Here is a 22,079-nt window from a genome sequence, read left to right as displayed (position 1 = left end):
ATAGTTTAAACTAACAAACTAGACTTCCTTTGCTTTCGGTTTTATCGATTCAATGACATTAATGAGATTGATTGAAAACAATTGATTTAATACCATAAGTAATATTTGATTTATTAAAAATCATTTTTTTTTTTTATTTGATTTAATCTTGAAACGTTGATACACACATGTGTTCTCGTACGTAATAAACATGAATGATTAATTTACATTTTATTATATAAGTTACATTTGAATTAAATACTATTACGTAAAATATTTATCGTATTTGACATTGTAAATTAAACGTTACGATTTAATATTCATACGATTGTACTACTTTATTACAACTAACTAAATACATTTGTTCCTAGTTCAAACAGGACATAAATTTGTATGAAATTTCACTAAACTATGATGGAAAATGTACCTTTCAATTGTATACGATCGACTCGTACTTTTCTATGATCGGATCTATCGAGATATAACAATAAATCTCGTTGAATAAATATATATATACACATACACAAACAAACAAACATATATACGAAGCGTGTGTGTAATTTATTATATTTGAAAAACGAAGAATTACGTTTGAATACCATTCGACAAGCCATTTTCGTCATCATTTTAGTTCGAACAAAGTTTTGTTTATCACAGAACCATTGCTCATTGCTTAACAAAAAAATCTTTGAATATTTATATCATCATTTTTTTTTTTATATAGAAGATGGGGGTAGATAGATATATGTGATGGGTGTTTATCTGTTCAAACAAGTATCCAAGATTTGTTTTTTATTTTTTTTTAAATGCAACGACACGAGACGAGTCTCGCCGTCAATAAATAAATGAGGGTGGGTGATATAGTTAGAGGGTGGTGTAATGATTTATTTAATTAATTCTTTTAATAATAATATTTTTTCTATTTTTTTAAATTCATTTCTTCTCGTTATCAATGAAATAAATTCTCGAAGTATGGTAGGACGGTACTATCCCTTTTGCAAAAGGAAATCTTTCAAAGGAATTCGTGAGTAGTTTGGCGAGTATCTCGGATCGTACTTGAGAGTTGGAACGGTAAACGATAATGTACAGTGCAAGAGAGATAGAAGGAAGAGATAGGTTAGTATCTTATGTATATATATAAGTAAGTACATATATATGTATGTAATGTGCGTGTTTATATCTGTACGTGTGTATATATGTATATACGTAAGGGAACATTGAAAATAGGGACTAGGGAGGTTCGTGCGAATAGCAAATATGCACAGCTGCTCTCACGTATACACAGAAACATACACGCAACAGAGAAATATGCACCCACCCAAACACACACACACACACATATATATATGTATATTCGTTCATGAACATATACCGTGATAGGAGAATATACAGTACCTACATGTACATATTATGTACATATGTACAAAGGAACGACTAATAGGTGTGTCCCTTTAACTCGTAATGCAAAGGGTGACGATAGAGACCGACAAAGAGGAAGAAAATGAGATTGAAAGAGGAAACGAACGAGGTGAAAACAGAAAGAGTACAAAATACGTATTAGTTATAGTTATTCTTACGTGCTACTTATAAACAGTAGCTATATATATATATAATATATTACATATACATATATATTGTTATATTGTTTAATTACATGCATCATCTACGTTTTCAGTAGTAGGACAAGTACAGATATTTTAGGGAATACGACCATTTAAATACGTACACCGATGTACACCGACTAACAATAATAATTAATCAATTATACGAGGGACATGCGACACACACACGCACACACATACGCACGCGTGTATCACGATATTGTTTTACACATTTAATTACACATATATGAAATGTAACGACCTATGTAACTAGCTTCCTTTTTTTTTTTCAAATATATTTTCTATTTCGAATGATTACATTTTCACTTTTTTATTTTCTGTTCTATTTTTTTTTTTTCATAACTTTTTAATTTTATTTTATGCTCTTTTTTTTATCTTTCTATGATTGCGTAGTTTCTCCTAATATTTTTTGTTTGTTTGTTTTTCTCTATTTTTTATATATACAAATTTTTGTTCAATCAAATAACAGGAGAGGAACATAATTGACATTCAGAATACATAGACACACACATATATATATATATATAATATAATAACAGGTGGTATTTAGAGAAACATAGTAGAGCAAATTCATTATAATTATAATATATATATATATACATGGAATTGAAGGGTAGAGATTGAGACGGGAAAGAGAGACAGTAGATATAGATATAGATATAGATATAGATATAGATAGTTAATTAGTTAGTTTAATTAGATAGATAATTTAGAAAGATTTAGATAGATAGAACAGTGACAGAGAGACGTGGTTAGGGGTTAGTTATAATTATGCAATAGGCGTTTGTTTATTAAAAAAAAAAAAAAGAAAAATGTATAAAGTAAAAAATAACAAAATCAGAGTAAAGACAATGCGTTCGGACTGCGTTTTTGTCAAATTTCCAAACGAAATAGAGACGGGGAAAAATGAGAAAGAGAGAGAGAGAGAGAGAGAAAGAGAGCACAGTGAGAATCGGGGCAAAAAAAAGGGGACAGGGGTTGGGGAGAGGGTGTTGCACAAATCCCGTTTAGACGAAAGATAGACGAAATACGCGAGTGTGAGAGACAGAAAAAAAATATTGAATGAGAGTGAGAGATTACAAAAAAAAGAGAGAGAGAGAGAGAGAGAAAATATAAAAAAGAGAAAAATAAATTCGTTTGACCGCCTCTTGATACGAATTTACGAGGTAAAAGGGACTCGAAAGTGCAGTTAGAGTGAGAGAGAAAGAGAGAGAGATAGGCAATCGTTGACAACGAACGAACACGTTGCTCTGGGATCATCGAATCACTGGGAGGAAGGATCGTTTCGCTCGTAAATCTCTACTCGTGGCTGCTCTGAACTGAGAGTAAAAAAAAAGGGCTAGGGTATGGAGTGGGAGGAAGGGTGGTAGGGTTGCACAAGAGGATGACACGGTTGAGTTTCGTACTACGACGATTTTTTTTTTGTCGAGTGTTTCTTTCATGTTGTAAACTTTTTTTATTTATTTTATTACTTTTTTCTATTAACAAGAATTCAATAATAATTTTAGTTAGGTTTCTTTTTTTTAGTACCGTTTCTAATATATATTAAAAATTAATTTAATTAAATTTAAATCTCGTTTCAATTATTGTTTATCCCGTAAGAAAAATGTAAAATGAGATGAAATGTTTTCTTATTTTTTATTTATTTATTTTGTTTTTATAACCGTGAATTTAAATTAAAATCTCGTTTCAATTATTGTTTGTTCAAAATGGAAGAAGATAAAATGAGACAAAAAGTGTTGTCTTGTTATTTTGATCTGTTTTATTTTTATAATTCGGAAAGAATCCGATTTTTTCTTTCGAACGGATTTGAAACGAACGATATAGTTGAATAAACAGCAGGTAGGAAAAAAAGTAATATAATTTTTGACGAATGATATCGATTTATCAGTATGATAAAAAAACAAAAAGTAGACAATTTTCAAGAAGATGAAAATATGTTACATTAAAATGAAATAAATAGAAAGTGAGAAGGTGAACAGTGATCGAGGAAGATAAACGAGCGATTCGATCAATCATTCGTAAGTAAACGCGATCATGGGAATAACTATAATAATACTGTACATAGAAAAATATAAAAATAAATGCGCGTTTCTTTAATAACAAATATATTTTCCAAAAAAATTATTTTTATTATTTTAAAATTATAAATATAATGAAAGTTGTGTGCATTCTCAACCGTGCTCTCGATAATTATTAATTAATCGCGATATTTTGTTTAACATAAATATTATTGAATATTTTTTTGTTTAAACATTTTCGTCCGACTCGCATTGTGCTTAAGGAAAAAAACAAAACGAGCATTCTCTCTTTCGTTACGTATCCTTGTCTCGAGATAAATCAACAAATTATTTATAATTAATTAAATACATACGTATATATATAAAATTAATTATAAATAATATATTTTTTGTTTTTAATTTAATTCGCGTAAGAGTCGTTTAATATCAAAATAATAAAATAATTTCATTAAATTATTATGAAAAATTTCGAGACTAATCGATCGTACCGGAAGCGAGACACTCAACACTATCGAACAATTTTAATAATTGTCGAACTTTCCTCGAAAAAAAAATCAGAAAAGTTCGTAATATTCAATTTGAATTAATAATCGTGAAAAAAAAAAAACAACAAAACCGATAAAAATTTATCGGTAATTAATCATCTTACACGAGTGCCCTGTTTTCGTGCGCATTGTGTAATCCCCACCATTAGACAATTTCACTAAATTGTTCTTAAATATTAGAACAATGTGTGACGTCATAATAATACGCCGAGGGGCACGCAAGTAAGAATGCATCCGAACAATAAATATGCATCCATCTCGTACTCAATAGCGGCTTCGTTATATATTTCTTCTTTTGTTTTTATTTATTTTTGTTTATTTATAACATTAAATGTAGTCATATAAAATGTTTGATAGACATTTTTGTTTTTTTCTAACGTTTGAACAATTTTATCGCAAGTGGAAAAGTAAAGGAGGATAACTTTTCTTTTTTTATTGAAAATTAAAATTATTATTTCTTTTTTTTTCAGTATTAAATTATTTTTTTCTTCTAGTACTATTACTATAATTATTATTAAAAAATTATTATAGATTAATAAAATTAATAGATAATAGATTACTACTTTTAATTTAATTAATTTAATTTAATTTAATTTAATTACAATAGATTAATAAAACAAAACAAAAATAAAACATCTGCGTTTTCGAATAGAATGAATATATCGATTAATTTTTGTATTTATCTAGTAACTTCTGGAGACATTGATGAGTGATTAAGACAGTAACTTTTTATTCTTTCTACTCATTAAAACTTTTGCACCAATCAACTACGTAAAACTTATCAAAATTCTCGCATTCGAATTCAAAAATATTATCACAATTTATACACAAAGGTTTATTATAATAGAATTTAACGATATAATAAAAAACAATGACTTTAAAAAACCTATTGAAAAATTTCGAATCAATTTTAATCTAAAAAAAAGAAAAGTGCCAATTCTCTATGACAGTGAATTTTTAAAAATAAAAAACCAAACATAAGATTGCAAGAAAAATTGCAAAGAAATCGTTTGAAGAAACGAAAAGAAAAAGAAATGAAAGAAAAAAAGAAAATATAAGTAGGGATTGTAAGAAAAGAAAAAAAAAGGAAATAAAAGTGTGTCTTGAGAGACGCATCGTAATACGTTCGCATTCAAAAGCGAGTAACACTTGTGCAACAGGTGAGAAAGACAGGTATCGGGTAGCTCACTTATTTCTCAAAACGTCTAGTCGTGCCTCGATCGTCTTCCAAGCGATTTGAAACGGACCCTTTTGCACACCCCATTCTGTTTCTTATCCCTTTTCAATCTCAGCAAAAAAAAAATTCAACTTTTAACCGCTTTCAATCGTAAACACTTATGGTTGTAAAAAATACTCACATATGTCGTTCTACTTTGATTTATTTTATATATATATATATTTTTTTTATTTTATTTTTATTTAACAAAGAATATAACTTTATACATTTTTCATTAATTTATTTTCTTTTTTATATTTTTTTTTTCTAGTTAATTTAAAAATATCAAAGTGAGATAGTAATTTGTGATTCATGTACGATATAATCTATCTGCATATAGATTGACGTTGATTATCAAGGAAAAGATTATTATCAAACTGATGTTTATGAAAATGAGTTAATTAAAATAATCATCAATCGCTTTGAAATTTCAATTTGATATTTATCTTAACATATTTTCTCGTCTAAATAGATATTGAGATTATTAAACGTGTTGTTTATCTCTATATCAATTTTATTAACACGCAATTAATATGTGTATCTATAACTTTGGGATTTGTATGCCACGGCACGTTTACGTTTGACATAATCATCCACATATGAATCATTAATGATGTAAATGATAATTTGATTCGTATAGATTTCATTAAGCATATAGAAATTAGGACTAGTTTCGTCTGTGTTATAAACATTTATATAATTCTAAGTTAAATTGTATTAAACGTAATATGAAATCGTTATAAATTACATTTATTAATTGTTATAATAAAAATATGATTATCAACGTAAACATAAATTTATTGAACATTATTTTTCTTGGTTATGCATAAATAAAAAAAAAAAAGAACCCTAAATTTCGATCGAAATTTATATGACGATATTTTAAAAAAATACGATCGTGTCGAGTCGGTGAACTTGTATAAAAGACATTCTCCCTGATTGGCTGATTTTTCTCGCACCGTTAAACTTTTCCACTTGCGAGCTTCTGCGAGCGTAACTGATTGACGAGTTATGGTCTCTTACTTCTTATGGTGAATATAAATTTAACCTTTTTAAGGAAAGAATCGAAATTTCATAATATAATAATAATAATAATAATAATGGAATAACAAACTATGAAAATTTAAATTTTACCTATCATTGAATACTTTATTACATTTTCATAATAATAATAATGGAATAGATTATAAAACGTTCCACCAATGTGTACGAAATGAATGCAAACTTAGCCTAAGCGTAGCCAAGCGAGCACCTTATTCTTGTCATTTTAAAAATCTCCGTTTGTTCCTTTTTTTTTTTTTATATTATCTATCGAAAAAATTGATTTACGATCTTTCGCTAAAAAAAAAAAAAAAAAAAAAAAAAATACATAATATTCTACTTTGAAAATAATGGAATGTATTGCGTCTATGATATTACTGAAGCAAATGATTTTTTGTTTACATTTCGTCAAGACACTGAATCTTTTATTTGATCAAATATATTTTTAATATAATAATATTTTTAAATACTTAATTAATTTAATTATTATCGAGTTTTGAATAAGCCAAAGAAAAAAAAAAGGATATTTCGTAAAAGATTAAAATTACAGTTACAGAAGAATAATTAAGAATATTAAAGAGTAATAGTAGAAACATTCATTGAAGAATCTGAAAATTTTTTTTACTTTTGATCTCAAATAATTTTTTAATACAAAATTAAATGTCAAACTTAAAATCTCATGATCTTATAAAAAAAGTATCAGTGTCCTGAGAAATGAATAGAATATGATCAATTAAATTCTTTTAAGTAGATCGATGTATCATAAAACTTTAGAAACATCGATAGTAAAAGATAGAAAGTAAGAAAGAAAGAAAGATAGAAAGAGACAGAGAGTTAGAAAGAGAGAATAAGAAAGAAAGAAATAAACCTATACAAATTAAAAAATTAAAAAAAAAAAAATAAATCTATGTAAATAATATTACCAAAAAAAAAAAAAAAAAGAACTGTAAATTTTGTTATATAAATGTGACGCAAAACAAGATTCTCGTCGTTTGACGAAAGATCGTAGTATCTTGAAAATAAATTCTTTGTACTCTGTACTATCTTTAAAATTTCGTAATGAACGAATAGATAGAAACAGAGAGACAAAGAGAAAGAGAAGAAAGAGAAGAGAAAATGAGTAAGAAAGAGAGAGAGAGAGAGAGAGAGAGAGAGATAGTGAGTGAGTGAGTGAGTGAGTGAGTGAGAGTCAGATATACAGAAACAGGTATAAAGATAGATAGAGATAGATAAAGATGGAAGATATAGCTGGTCTAGGCTAGGGGGTTTAAACAAGAGAGAATTAGCTTCTTAGGTATAAAGTGAGGTGGTGAGGTGGAAAGGGGGTAAGAAAGGCTCACTAGGAAGTCAGGAATTCGGAATCAGTCGATTCACGGAGAATTTCAAGAATGAGGAGTCGCATCTGGCTGGCATGGAGACGTCGTTCAGCTATTGACTCCACGACGGGATTACTTAGTATTGGAATTGAGAGGGTTTGCGGATCGATAGATCCTAAGAAGCGTATCCTTTGGCGATACGTTAGTACGATCGTCGAAGGACATGCTTCTGGGACGATATCAAAAGGATTTTCCCAACGATCTCGACAGACTACTTGGGATGAAAAAAAAGATTTCAAGAAAAAAAATCAAAGAAAGAAAGAAACATACCCACTTACACACGCACACACACATTCACGCATACATACACATATATTGAAAAATGTAGAATAAGAATTTCGAGCTCGGTTTTATTTATTTATTTTTTTTTTCTTAACATTCCGAGATTGAAACTCAATAACCGAGTTTTGTCGGTTAAGGTGGGTGGATAATGGTAAGGGGCGTAAAAGGGGGAGAAGGATTATATACATAGGGGTTATGGTTTTTAAATGAATGATTGGAAATTGGTTAGATGGTTTTTAATGGTTTACATTTATAATGGTAGAAACGAACGGTGTAAATGTCTCGGATATTTTCCCCTCAACTTTTTTTAATTAAGGTAATGTTAAAGGGTAGTTATTATTTAAGGGAGGGAAAAAAATTCGATACATTTTTTTTCTTTTACTTTTCTTTAAATAACTGTAGGTAAAATAATAATTAACAGATTTTAAAATTATTTTCTTGACAATATTTTATGGATTTATGATAGTTGTCAATTTTGTTCGATTTAGTTTGTTATTTTTTTTCTAGTGAAAATTCTAGTGAATTTCAGATTGATATAAAAACGTCGCTTCAACCATTTTGTCTAATAACAAAACAAAACAAAAACAGAAAAAAAAACATAAGGAGACAAAGACAGATAGATGAAATAAAGTAAAAAGACACACAGATACACACACACATTCGTACGTATCGAAATCGTTGGTAAAATAAAAATAGTTCGGCTCGTTAAAGCGAACTAATGTCGCTCTAACGGGTCGACAGGAAGAAAACTAACTACAGAAAAACGAAAGGAAATAAACCAAAATAAAAAAAAAATACAGAATAATATGAGAAAGAAAAATCGTTCACTCGACATAAAAAAAATAAAATAAATAAATAAAAACAAGAAAAAGTAATATAAACAAAAAATAATAAAATCATATAAATAATAAATAAAAATTCAAAAATTCTAGAAACTATACTGTATACTAAAAGTATATTAAAAGTATACGGTATAGTTGTTAGAGTTTTTGAATTTGAAATAAAAGTATACTAAAGTAAAATATACTAAAAATATACAGTATAGTTCTTTACTATAGTATATCTTTAGTATACTAAAAGTATACAGGATGTATTTTTCATCAAAGAAAAAAGAAACGAGAGACAACCAAAAAAAGAGCAATAAAAGAAACAGAATTTAAAAAAATAGAGACAGATTGATACAGAGAAAGAGATAGAGAGATATATACAGTGTTTGTGAATAGTGTGTTTTGTGTGAGATAAAGTTAAGGATCGGTTGCAGAGTCGATAGTAGAACGTCGTGGACTTGTTATTCCATGCTAAGTCGCAATCCCAGCTCAGACATAATCACGTGGTCCCTGCTTTGACTGGTCGATGTATTATGTGTGTGAAGCATGTATAAGTATATAATATTGGAGTCTGTGTCTCGGATATCCTGCACCTCCTTCCGACGTATATTTATTTAAATATATATAATTATAGTTTACTAGAGAAAATAGGGGGGGTTTATTGGGGGGAGAAACACGACAGTCGGGGGGGTTGGGGGTGGTTTTGACCTAACAACACGATTCTTTGACTACAAAACTACGTTAAAAGTATTTTCATTCTTTTCTTTGTACTTTTATTTTCATTTCAGTTCCACCACCATTCATATTTTAAATTCCTTACGTTTCATATTATTCTTCTTCTTCTTCTTCTTTTTTGGTATTTTTTTTTTTGTTTTTCTTTACGTTGTTTTTAATTTAATGTTTTGAATATTTTAAAAAGACTCGACTCGTTGCTCGTTTAGATTTTATTCCACATAAAGATTTGGAAATTTAATTTTGTAATAATAAATATATAATGTATGTGTATGTTTCTATATTATATAATAATATATAAATATAAGTATAATATTTAATATGTAAAAAATATAAAGATAATAGCGTATAATATAAAAGCTTTCGTTCGATGATTCCGTTTAAATAAGCCCGTGAAATAAGCAAGGAAACACCGGCCAAGCGACATCAGCCCATTTTAGCGTTCCTTCTCTAAGTAGAAGGATTTTTAATTATGATAGATATATTATAATTAAACATTGAATATACATATACATATATTTATATGTATATAGTATATGTAGACAAAATGTTTATTATCAATTCGTGCTAATCGCGTGCATCTCGCATCCGTGCCATTCGGGGAAAGTTTGTTCCTTTTTATTTTTTTTTTATTTTTTTTTATTTTACATCAAACTCGATTGTCGATAATTAATCATTTTACTCGTTAATATTTTTTCTATTGTTTATTATATTTTATTATATATTTAAAAAAAGCATTCGACGAGAATTGATAGTTCCAGCATCCTCCTTGTTCGTCCAGTTAAATATTTGTTGGTTTGTTTTTTAAGGAATTGGAAAATTATATTTGAAACTATGGTTAGATTTAAATTTATTATTAATAAAAAAATTATATTTATTATTTTTTTTTTTTTTTTAAGAAGTCGTTATACCAAATTTTATTATTTTACGGATTTAAAAATTAAATTTCTGCATTAAAATTGCAACAAAATAATATAACAAACGTTTCTCAATTTATTAAACACCACGGTGGGTGGTGGTTCAATATTTAAAAAAAAATTAATATTTAACTAGCAACAAAATAATAATTATCACAAGTGCAGATGAAAATTAATTTATTTGTTGTACAAGAAATAACCAAAAAAATTATTTTACAAAATTTTTTAATAATATAACAAAGATCTCAATCTACTATTAAAATTGCAATCTAATAAACGTTAAAAACAAATGTATTATATGTCATTGAAGTAAAAAAAGTTGAGAAGCTCTGTAATACCATAGACCCCATTAGAACTACGTAGGTCAGCAGATCATGAAAGACACTTGATCCCTGATTAAGACATCGTTATCGTTGAAGTTCACTTATGTGAATAGTTAGGTTGGTTAACCGAATACATGTCACTCAAAATGTCTAAGATTGAAATTTATTGCCCTAGTTTTGGTCTCATCTCAATGGAGATGAATTTAAAGAAAAAAAGAAAAAGAGTCCTAAGTCCAATGCCAACCATTTGGAATTGAAAGCATAATTTATTACTAACATACATACCTATATAATAAATATATTCCTCATATATTACCAACCACTTACCTATATCTAGACAAAATTTCAAATATGGTTGAAGATAAACGGGTTGGTTGGGTTGAAAGAGGTGTGGGGTGTATTTTCAAAGTTAGAAAAGGCGTGGAAAAGAACCGATGATCGAAGTAAACGCGAATGAACGTTGAAAAGAGACAGCAATATTTGAGATGTGAGAAACGAAAGTAGAGAAGAGTGGGAAGGATGTGTTTTCGTGAAGATGAAAGTTCGAGAAAAGTTTTAACAGTCGTTGGAACGTGTCTATGCACACACATACACCGTTTATATAGTCGGACGTTTGATAAATCGTATGAGTACCTGTGAGTACGAAACGTGAGACCAACCACGACAGAGAGAGAGACAGAGAGAGAGAGAGAGAGAGTTGCGTCTGGAGACGAGCTATGTCACGAGTATGTCAAAGTGTCGAGGCCAGGTCGTAAGTAAAATGAATTTATCATAGGGTCGTGTATATGTTACGCGCCGAGAGCTAAGTCGAGAGTGTCGAGGGAGCGTTGCTACCTGTGTGACAAACTGACTGTTGCAACTTGGATAAAAGTGTGTTCTTTCCTTCACCCCCTTACCCCACGTATACCGCAGTCTGTAAACACCAAACTGAAATAAAACGAGGATAAACAAAGTTGAAATGTATTTTAATATTTGTCAATTTTTTATTATCGAGAGTAACAGTTCAAAATTATTGAGAATTAATTGTATTTCTGTATATGAAAATAAAAAAAACAATAGAATTCTATATTTTTACAGTGATCTAAATGGTTCTATTTTGTTTTTCGTTTCTGTTCTATTCTTTGTATTTTTTTTTTTTTTTGGTTCATATCATCTTTATTGTATTTCTGTATATTAAAATAGAAAAAAAAACAGAATTTTATATTTTTATAGTGATCAAAAGTGTTCTATTTTGTTTTTTGTTTTGTTCCACTCTTTGTATTTTTTTTTTTTGTTACGTATCATTTTTATTTTATTTTAGAATTTATTATATTTCTACATATCAAAATAACAAAAAATAAAAATATAATTTTATACTTTTACGATGATCAAAATTGTTCTATTTTGTTTTTTATTTTGTTCTATTCGTTGTATTTCTTTTCGTTTCATATCATCTTATAGAATTTGACGAGTGTTTTTATTTTCTACACGTACCACTAGGTTTCTATTCAATCTTTCAATGTTGTAAATGCGACACTAGAAAAATATACAGTACTAAGGTAAGAAACATTGTAATAAATTATATGCACATTTTTGTGTGTCTACTACAAAGTGCATACAAACGAAAATAAACGATGACGTGAAAAGAAAGAGGTAGAGAAAGAGACCTGTTTCTCTTTTATTCGAAAATCGTTGGTAATACAGGACAAAGTTATGTAGTTGAAAGTTGCTCACGAAACTGTCGTGAAATATACGGTGATTGAAACTCACCAATGGGGAAGAGGAAATGGGGGTAGAAGCATCAGTCGTTTACCACCGAATGCCGATTGTTGTTGGGCCGTTCGTTGAACTACGATTTCGTATCGTTCGGTAGACGTTAATGGCGTACGGATGAACAGGTGAATCTAATCGAAAACGAATTGACGGTTTGTTTCTCTTTTTTACGATCAACACTTTTATTTTGTTTCTTTTTTTTTCAGATAAGCTCGTTCGCGTTAGTTGTCATATCTCGTGAATTAAAACCAATGGATAATAAGGGTTGTATACAATTTTTTTTTTATGAACAATAAACATATATATATATAAAAAAATATATATGATGAAAGAAGAACGATCATGCGTGGCTTTTCATAGAAGAATTTTTACGAGGTGCTTCGAAATACGAGTACGTCGTAAACTATGTCAATGAAAAATTTTTGTCGACCAATCAATAATCTCGAATCGTTCGATTTCTTGTCACTTATTTCTTTTTTTTTTTCTGCGGACGAGTAATAAAATGATTTTATAGAAACCACCCCTGATGTTATTTGATCCAGTCAAATTTGATGTTAGCGTACTCGTTGCGATATTATTATTGTTATCATTATAATTATCGTTATAATAGGAGCTTTGTTTACTCACTCAACAGATGGTACTCTTGGAAAATAATTATCGTGATAGCTTTAGGATTTATCTTTGTATCTAATTCTCTTTTATTTCCTTCCCGTTATTTCTCTTAAATTATTTCCCAACGCGGAAGGAGTGGGATGATTTAACTGACTAGAGTTTTGGAATAAGCGTTTTCATTAACGACCGATCACCTCGAGTTAGTAGCAGCTATTCGGAAATAATTCAACGCTTCAACTCTTGGAACTCGATGATTCGTAGTTAACGGCGAATTTCCGAATTCGGTGGTTTCGACTAATGGCAGACCGCAACGGCAAGAGTAGCAACAGTAGTAGTAGTAATAGTAATGGTAGTAGTAGTAATAACAATAGCAACTTTTCGTGGTCTCTTTTGTAAATTGACTACCTCGAAGAATTTTCTCATATATTTTTGTTAACTAATTGTAAGAAGAAAAAAAATTAAAAATTAAAAAATAGCATTTCGAAATTTCTCTTTTGTACAATAAATGATACGTTGACTTTACGATGAATGAAACTAAGAAAAAAAAATAATTAAAAAATAGCAAATACCAAAATAACATTCCGAAATTTTTAGTTCGCACAGTGATAAAACTAAGAAGAAAAAAGAAAATTTTTAAAATAGCAAATATACCAATTTTCCAAAATTCCAAAATTTCTCTTTCGCGGAATAAATGAAACTAAGAAACAAAGAAAATTAGGAAAAAAACAAATATCAAATTAACAATCCAAATTTTTTCTTTTCTACAATGAATGAAACGTTTACTTTACGATAATAAATCTCATAAAAAATATCCACCCTCCCCAAAAAAAAAAACTTCCCAAAAAATCTTATCCTATTTCTCCATTTCGAACAAAAGCAGAGATCAAGTAAAATAAAAAGAAGGAAAAAAAGAGCAGATAAAAAGAATGAAAAAGAGAAAGAACGAAATGTAAGATGAACCCTGACATTGACACGTCACTCTTGAGAATACAATAGATTCCACCCTCTACTTTCTTTGACACCTTCGAGAAGATCAACTTGACCTTTTTTTTTTGCTTTCTCAGTGGCTAACATAAGTTAAGCAGCACCAGTTCTACCAACAGTAACAGAAAGAAAGATAGAAAGAGATAGACCAAAGCAACACAACTGTAACAAACGGAAACGCTTTTTAATTTCTTTCTCTCTCCCTCTCTCTCTCTTTCTCTAACTTTGACAGTGTTTTTCTTTAACGAACGTTATACACTGACACAAGAACCACGACGAATATGACGACTATGACGATGAGGAGAATAAAGGAGGATGCTAGTCGATTCTCGTCGACCATTACTACTTACAACCCCCCATCCTTTCCAACTCCGTTATTTCTTCCAAGAGCTTCTTTTTTAACCCCCTTAAAACTTTCCCTTTTTATCATTTTTCTTCTTCCTTTTTCTTCTTCTATTTTTTTTTCTAATTCTTTTTATTTTTATTTTTTTCTTTTTTTTACCCACTTCTCTTCGCCAACTTTTCTATTCATTATTTCTAACATTGCATTGATATTTTTGTCTCTTTTTTTTTTCTTTCCCCATTCGCAACATTTTTTTTAAGTTCATTTGTATCGCCCTATGTTCTTTTTCGATTTTTTGTTCTTTTTTTATCTTTATTTTATTTTCTTTGTCCTTTGATGTAATTCTTTTCAAAAGTTTGTTACAAAACTACGAGTCTTATCGCTTTGTATTATAATTCATATATTTATTATTTAATTTTATTATAAATTTAATATTTAATTTTATAAAAATCTATAAATATAATTATAAAGATAAAGAAAAAAAGTTAATATATTTTTTGTATATTTATATATAATATATAATAAATGTATATATTATATACCGCATAGTATATATTATATATAAAAATATATAATATATATATAAATATACAATATAAAATCCGAGCTGAAGCTACGAAAGCGTGAGAATGGCTATCTATTGAGCATTGCTATTATTCTTGCATTGAAAAAAGTTGTCGTGTCGGACAAAGAAGCCGCGTTTTTGTGCCCATAAGGCGTTGAGTAGAAGGGGTTGGGGGGACAAGGTACTTTTTTACCCGTTCAGAATCGGCTGGAACGGGTTTGGTCAGACAGACAGACAGACAGACAGGCAGACAGACAGAGATAGTAGGAAAAAGAAAGAATAATTCGATACGTTGGACTTTTGAAAGTGACTAACTCCTTCCTTTTACTAAAAACTGTACTAACTCTTAAAAAAAAATAAAAAATACTAGACATCTTAGTGCAGAATAAAATAATCCTTTAACGTAAAGTGTAACGTTATGTTAATAGTAGTTACCATATTGTAAGAAATTTCAACTTATGTTGTAGATTTGAATGATTTAAAGGTAGCTTACAACGCGTAACATTATATTACTTTATATACTTTAATTGTAATAGGTGGGCTAGTAAATTTAACGAATTTCAAGAAACACAAAGGTAAATTTTGCGTGAACAAATGAACTTTAGTTAGTTAGAAACTTTTAAAACTCATATGAGAACAAAATAAGCAAGTACAAAAGTAGTTACACGTATGCTACAAATGTATTCTGAAACCTTTTTCTATTTTTTTTTTTTTTTGTTTATTTGAAGAAACGTATTAGAATTCAACGCAGGCGTGTGTGAACAAATTTTGCCTAAAAATATTATTATTATTTGTTAGAAACTATTAAAAATCGAATGAGAATAAGGTAAGCAAGTATAAAAGTAGTTACACGTATGTTACAAATTTATTCCAAAATCTTTTTCTATTTTTCTTTTTTTGTTTATTTAAAAACACGTACTAGAGTTCAATGTACGAGTGTATGAACAAATTTTTGTCTGAGAAATATTATTATTATTATTTTAATGAATAAAATTTATCAAAAGTAAATTCGATATTCTTTAATAGTAACTATGTGGAAAAACTGATATACACTTCGTATACGAAAATAGAATAGAAGAGAGAGAGAGAGAGAGAGAGAGAGAGAGAGAGAGAGATTTCCCTTCTCGAAATTGTTCAGAGAAACTTGAAATTGAAGTTTGTGTGGTTCGATAGGGGGAAGTTTTAATCGAAGCAACGACGAGGAAGGCACTTTCGATAGTCCTCCGTTCGGCCGACTTTCCGTCTTTCTGTATCGACCTTTGAAAGGGGCCACATAGAGTTAGGTAGATAGATAGATAGATAGATAGTTAGATAGATAGATAAAAATAGAGAGAGAGAGATAGAGAGAGATAAAGAGTGAACAAGAGGGAAATTTAATGGGATATAAAATAGGATGAAATTAAAGGATTTATTTTTATTATTATTCGTAGGATTTATATTTTGTTTTTTGTTTTTAGGATTAATTATGACATGTGAAAGAAAGAGATAGATAGATAGATAGAGAGAGAGAGAGAGACAGAGTTAAATCGGTGCTGTTTAAAATTGTTTTCGGTTTTTCATTTTGAGGATTATGTTTTAGTGTTTAGTGGAGACAGTAGTGTGTGTACCTGGTTGCCGTCGTAGGTCCAGGATCCGAACTTCATGTCACAGTGTTGGTCGTCAAAGGGGAACCAAGTGATGTCTATCTTGCATGTGCTCTTGAAGATGCCCGGTGGGACGTACAGGCAACTGCCGTTATGCGCGACCACCACGTTTGTTTGGTACGTCCCGTCGAAACCCTCATCCGCGCTAACGTTTCATATGTGTATATTTAGCATATATATATATATATATATTTTTTTTTTTTTTCATTAATTAATTGTGGATGAATCTCTTCAGATACCAAATATGTTTTTTTTTTTTTAAGAAAAAGAAAACAATATAAGTATTTTTTTCTTCTTTTTTCAAAGTTATTTTGTTCAATTAGTATTTATTATATATTTGGTTGTTGGTTTATTTGTTTGTTTGTTTGTTTGTTTAGATAAGTTTTTAAGTAATTCGATTTTTTTTTTTACGCGAGTGGTTCTTCGTTTTTTTTATTTATTTATTTAATTATTTTATTTATTTAGGTAAGATCGAGAGTCGAATAAATATAACTGCAACGTGTTTTGTTTTTTATTTTTTTTTGTGTTTGTACTTTAAACGATTGAGATCCTGTGTATGATGGTCCTTTGTAAATTTTACGTTTTATCTTTTTCCATTATTATTTTCATTTTTATCATTAATTTTCTAATATTTATAGATTAAAGATAATAAAAAAAAGATGAAAACATGAAACCGTAAGTTGAATAAGTTTGAATATATAAATCTTTTTGTGAACGTCTCATACGTGTGCATAAAAAGAAACATATATCTTTACACGTGTTATAATCTTGAGAAAAAATATATATAAATATAAATGTAGATCTTATTTCTAACGAGATACATATCGAACATGTTCACATAAATAAAGTGAACGAACGAACGAACGGGTTCCGCGTTATCTCTGTTTTAATCCGTGAAAGAATAATTCAGATTGCTCGTTTAAACGGTATTAAAAGATAAAGGTAGGATATTTTGCGCTAGCGCACGTGAGAGTTTCTAGGATTTAAATTATTTTGAAAGAGAAATAAAAAAAAATAAAAAATAAAATAAAATAAAAAAAATACACCAAAAACAAAAGAACGAAAAGAAGATTTCGAATACAAAGAAACAGTAAGTTTAATTTTATATATAATGTATATATATTTAAAAATGTTTCAAGGTAGAATTTATTATTTTTTTTTTATTTCTTTCTATTTGTTAAATATTTTTCCATGAAAAGTTTGAAAAAAAAAGAAAACTATTGTTTTACAGTTTTTAATATCGAGAAATAAAATAATAATAATAATAATTAAAATAATAGATATATAATTAAAATAATATATTTACTATTTAAATAATTAATATAATTAAAATAATAAATCGAGAATATAAAGGTGTAATAATTATTTTTTTTTAAAATAAATTTGAATAAAATAAATAAAATTAAATTTCTGAATTTATACATTTTGTATCAAAAAAACTTGACTAATGAGAGTTTTCAGTTGAAAATAATTCGACTATCATCTCAAACTATGTATCTCGTGTTACTGTTATTCCTGAATTTTTTTTTTTTTCTTTCAAAATGAAAGCAAGAAAACACGATGCAACGATGATGACGACGAGAACAAATACAACAGCTACGACGATGAGGACCATTCGAATCTTTGTATGTGATATTATAGAAATGGTGCTCGAGATAAGAAACACACTTCGCGGCATACTTTCCATTTGAACGCGAGCAATACTTGATTTTTATTCTTCTCTTTTTTCCTTTTCTAATTTTTTTTTGTTTTCTTTTTTTTTTTTACCTTTGCAAGCATCAAAGTAAAGTACTCGTGTATTTACCTATCTATACTCGTTTCACAAGTACCCAGTGAAATAATACCAAGTACTTGATTCATTTATGCTAATTTTTTTCAATGAGCTTTATTATCAAAGAAAACAAATGGTCTTGAGAATTTCTTTAGAAATACAATCGATACCTCTCCCGGGGGGATAATTATTAATTAAAATTTATTTCATTCTTATTCGCACACACAACAAGGATTGTTTGAAAAGTTTTGTAAACTTTATATAAAAAGAATCATTTATTTTATTAACAACAAAACAACAAACCTTCAAAAATTCGTTTCTATTTTCAGTTGAAAGATTTTTCAATCCATTCAGATATAATACTTGGTTTTATTTTGTTTATAATAAAAATTTATTCTATAATTTTTATAAAATATATCTAAAAAACAAATAATAAAAACACAATATATAATTTTATTATAATATTATTTTAATAAATATATAATTTATATAAAACAAATATATATAAAACACCAAATATATAATTATATTAATATTATTTTTATAAATATATAATTAATATAAAACAAATATAAAACACCTAACACATATTATAATTATATTAATATTTTATTAATAAAAATATAATTATATTAGGTGTTGTATATCTGTTTTTTTTTGGTTTTGTTAATTCGTTTACTCATTAACTAATTATTTTTTATTATTATAATATAAAATTGATCGATTTAATTGCACCATTTAAAAACAAAAATCTAAATTATTTATTCGTGGTAAAAAAAAAAAAAGGTTGAATATCAAAGGACCATTGAGATGCAATCGTTTATTCAATATTCGAGTATTTATGAAATAAAAGCCAAAAAAAAAAAGAAAAGCTCTAACAGTGTGTAAGTATAGTATGATCGATTTTCGAAGCTTTAAAAGCTTCCAATCTCATGAGAAAGAAAGAAAGAATGAAAAAGAATCTAAACAAATAGAAAATTCTTTTAATATTCTTCCCTCAATCTTACCAGTTTCGTGCGTTCCTTCGAATAAATTGTTATAACAATAGATTATAATTTGTTTAAGTACCGAAATACGATTTCAAAATAGTATTTATTTAAACGTTTTGAAAAATTGATATTTTTTTAAAGAAATTATATTTAAAATTTTACGAGATTGATCATTTTAAATGCCGGAATGTATTTTTTAATTGTTTGTTTGTTAAAAACATGAAATTAGACCGATTATCGTTTAAACTGTATTGACATTAACAATTTCGTTCGTACATACGTTTATTCGTTTGATTCATTCATGTTAATAATATTATTTTACAACTATGTATAAATACCATAACTATAGTTGTGTGCATTTCCAGCGTATTGCAGCGTATTCCATCGTAATTAAATACACTAATCTATTAGTGATATGAGATTATAATAATATTAGTTATATTATCATAAAAAGAAAAAGAGAGAAAAGAGAGAGAGAGAGAGAGAGAGAATACCTAATTGACAAGTAATTAACTCTAACCCATGAATGAAAAAATAGGATTTGATCTACCTGTCAAAATACCTTGAATTTTATTATGGTTTTATATTTGAATCTTATAAATCTCATAACTTATAATTGCATTTAATGGTTCGTACCTTTCATAAAATTTGATTGAGTGTAAAGATATGTATGCATATGCACGTATATCACCATAATAATGTTTGTCATAGTAAACTTGTCACTTATTTGTCATCCATGGTATAACGAAATGTATAATTATTATACATTAAATTTAGAATTAATTCAATTTAAAATAAATTTGTACAATTTTCACATAATATCCATCATTTAAACAACAAAATAGAAATCATTACGTGTGTATTTTCGAAGATAAATTAAAAAAAAAAGAAAAAAGAAATTTTAAAACTAAATTAATCAAAATTCTTATATTATTATACTTTTGTTATCAAAGAAATTTCTTTGGAGTAACATAAAAAAAAATTATAACAATTTTTTAAAACGTTTATTTTATCTCGTTGAAAAGTTGTTTCAACAAACACGATCAGATTTATTGATCTATAAGAGATAATGAACAGTTATGTAGATATCTGTGTATATGTGGTTAGGTACTAGAATGCATTACGATATAGTACAGATAAAGAGAGAGAGAGAGAGAGGGGGAGGGAAATCTCGATGGTTCACATATTATCGACAGAAACGGCAAATCAATTCGCGTTAACGAGCCTCTCGCAGAAATTTAATGACTGTAAATGTAATACATTGATTAATCTATCCCAGATGGGATATTGAAATGTGAGAGTTAATTATGACTTATGGTGTGAAAGACCATCATTGTGTCTGATATCGTTCATCTTTATTCCTTCATTATTTTATTTGTATATATATATATATATATATATATATATTATATGTAATATTTGTATATTATATATTATATTAATTATTTATTTTAATTATATTATATTTATATACAATTTAATATATATTAATTTAAATATTAATTAAAAAATTATAATATATATTATAATATAATATATATTTGAAAGATATATTAAATTAATATTAATATATATTAATAATATATATTTGAAAGATATATTAAATTAATATTAATATATATTAATAATATATATTATATTATATACTATATTAATATAATATAATTATATTTAATTATATAATATTAAATCATCTACATATTTGCATACTTTTAACAATTCGTTGAAGATTAGGAAAAAAAAATTTTTTTGTGCGATTTTATTTATTGAATTTAATCGAATAATAGAATGGGTTACTTTTATTAAGAATAAAAGAATGATATATATATATATATAATAATAAATGTTTAATTTGATTTCTGATTTTCTATCGAATGAAATGACACACAACATTGGTAAATGCAGAATATTCAGTGAATGATAAACAAGAGTATAGCAATGTTCTCGATTGGTGAAGGACTATTCACTGTAGATGGACAACCAATGATAATAGTAACCATCATTATAGATAACTAATAGTAATCATGTATTACGAGTCCAATTGATAGTCGTATGATATCGATAATTGTCGATGGGTCTTGTACTGAGTTAGTGACACGTTATATTGTTTATATGTAATGCTTATAAATCGATATATCTTGTCCATTAACAACAAATATCTTGTTTTACATATACAAATTTATATTCCTTTTAAAATAACAAAAGAAACATTCCGTTAAAATAACATAAACATAAATATATATATATAAATTCTGTATTTGTATTTAAATTAATTTTAATATTTAATATTTTGTGTAGCAAACATAACTTCATTTATAATATAACAAAATTATATATATATATATATTATATATATATTAGTATGCTAATAAATTTTAATATTAATAATTTTAATATTTATTTTTTGGTTTTATCAAATAACTTCATTTATAATAAAACAAAATTATATGCATGTAAAATTTGCTTTTTAAAACTAAAAGAGAAATATTTATATTGAATATCATAAATAATGTTGAATATTTATAATATAATTAATTCT

The 22,079-nt window shown here is 27.4% G+C and overlaps 1 protein-coding gene across 6 annotated transcripts in view; it reads right to left on the bottom strand.

Moving 5' to 3' along the window:
* nAChRalpha6 (nicotinic acetylcholine receptor alpha6) overlaps nt 1-22,079 on the bottom strand; it is a 354,431-nt gene that overhangs the window by 118,752 nt on the left and 213,600 nt on the right. For all 6 annotated transcript variants that reach the window (XM_089172143.1, XM_089172139.1, XM_089172144.1 and 3 more), the window contains exon 8: nt 16,745-16,925. In XM_089172143.1, the coding sequence (XP_089028269.1) occupies nt 16,745-16,925 (181 nt within the window). The remainder of the gene's footprint in view (nt 1-16,744; nt 16,926-22,079) is intronic.

The sequence above is a fragment of the Polistes dominula genome, unplaced genomic scaffold (assembly GCF_049000335.1).
Source record: "Polistes dominula isolate Pdom_NZ unplaced genomic scaffold, Pdom_raw_medaka contig_73, whole genome shotgun sequence".
In the NCBI taxonomy this organism is placed as follows: domain Eukaryota; kingdom Metazoa; phylum Arthropoda; class Insecta; order Hymenoptera; family Vespidae; genus Polistes; species Polistes dominula.
Note: the sequence above shows the minus strand (reverse complement) of the source record. Positions and strands in the feature narration are given on the sequence as shown.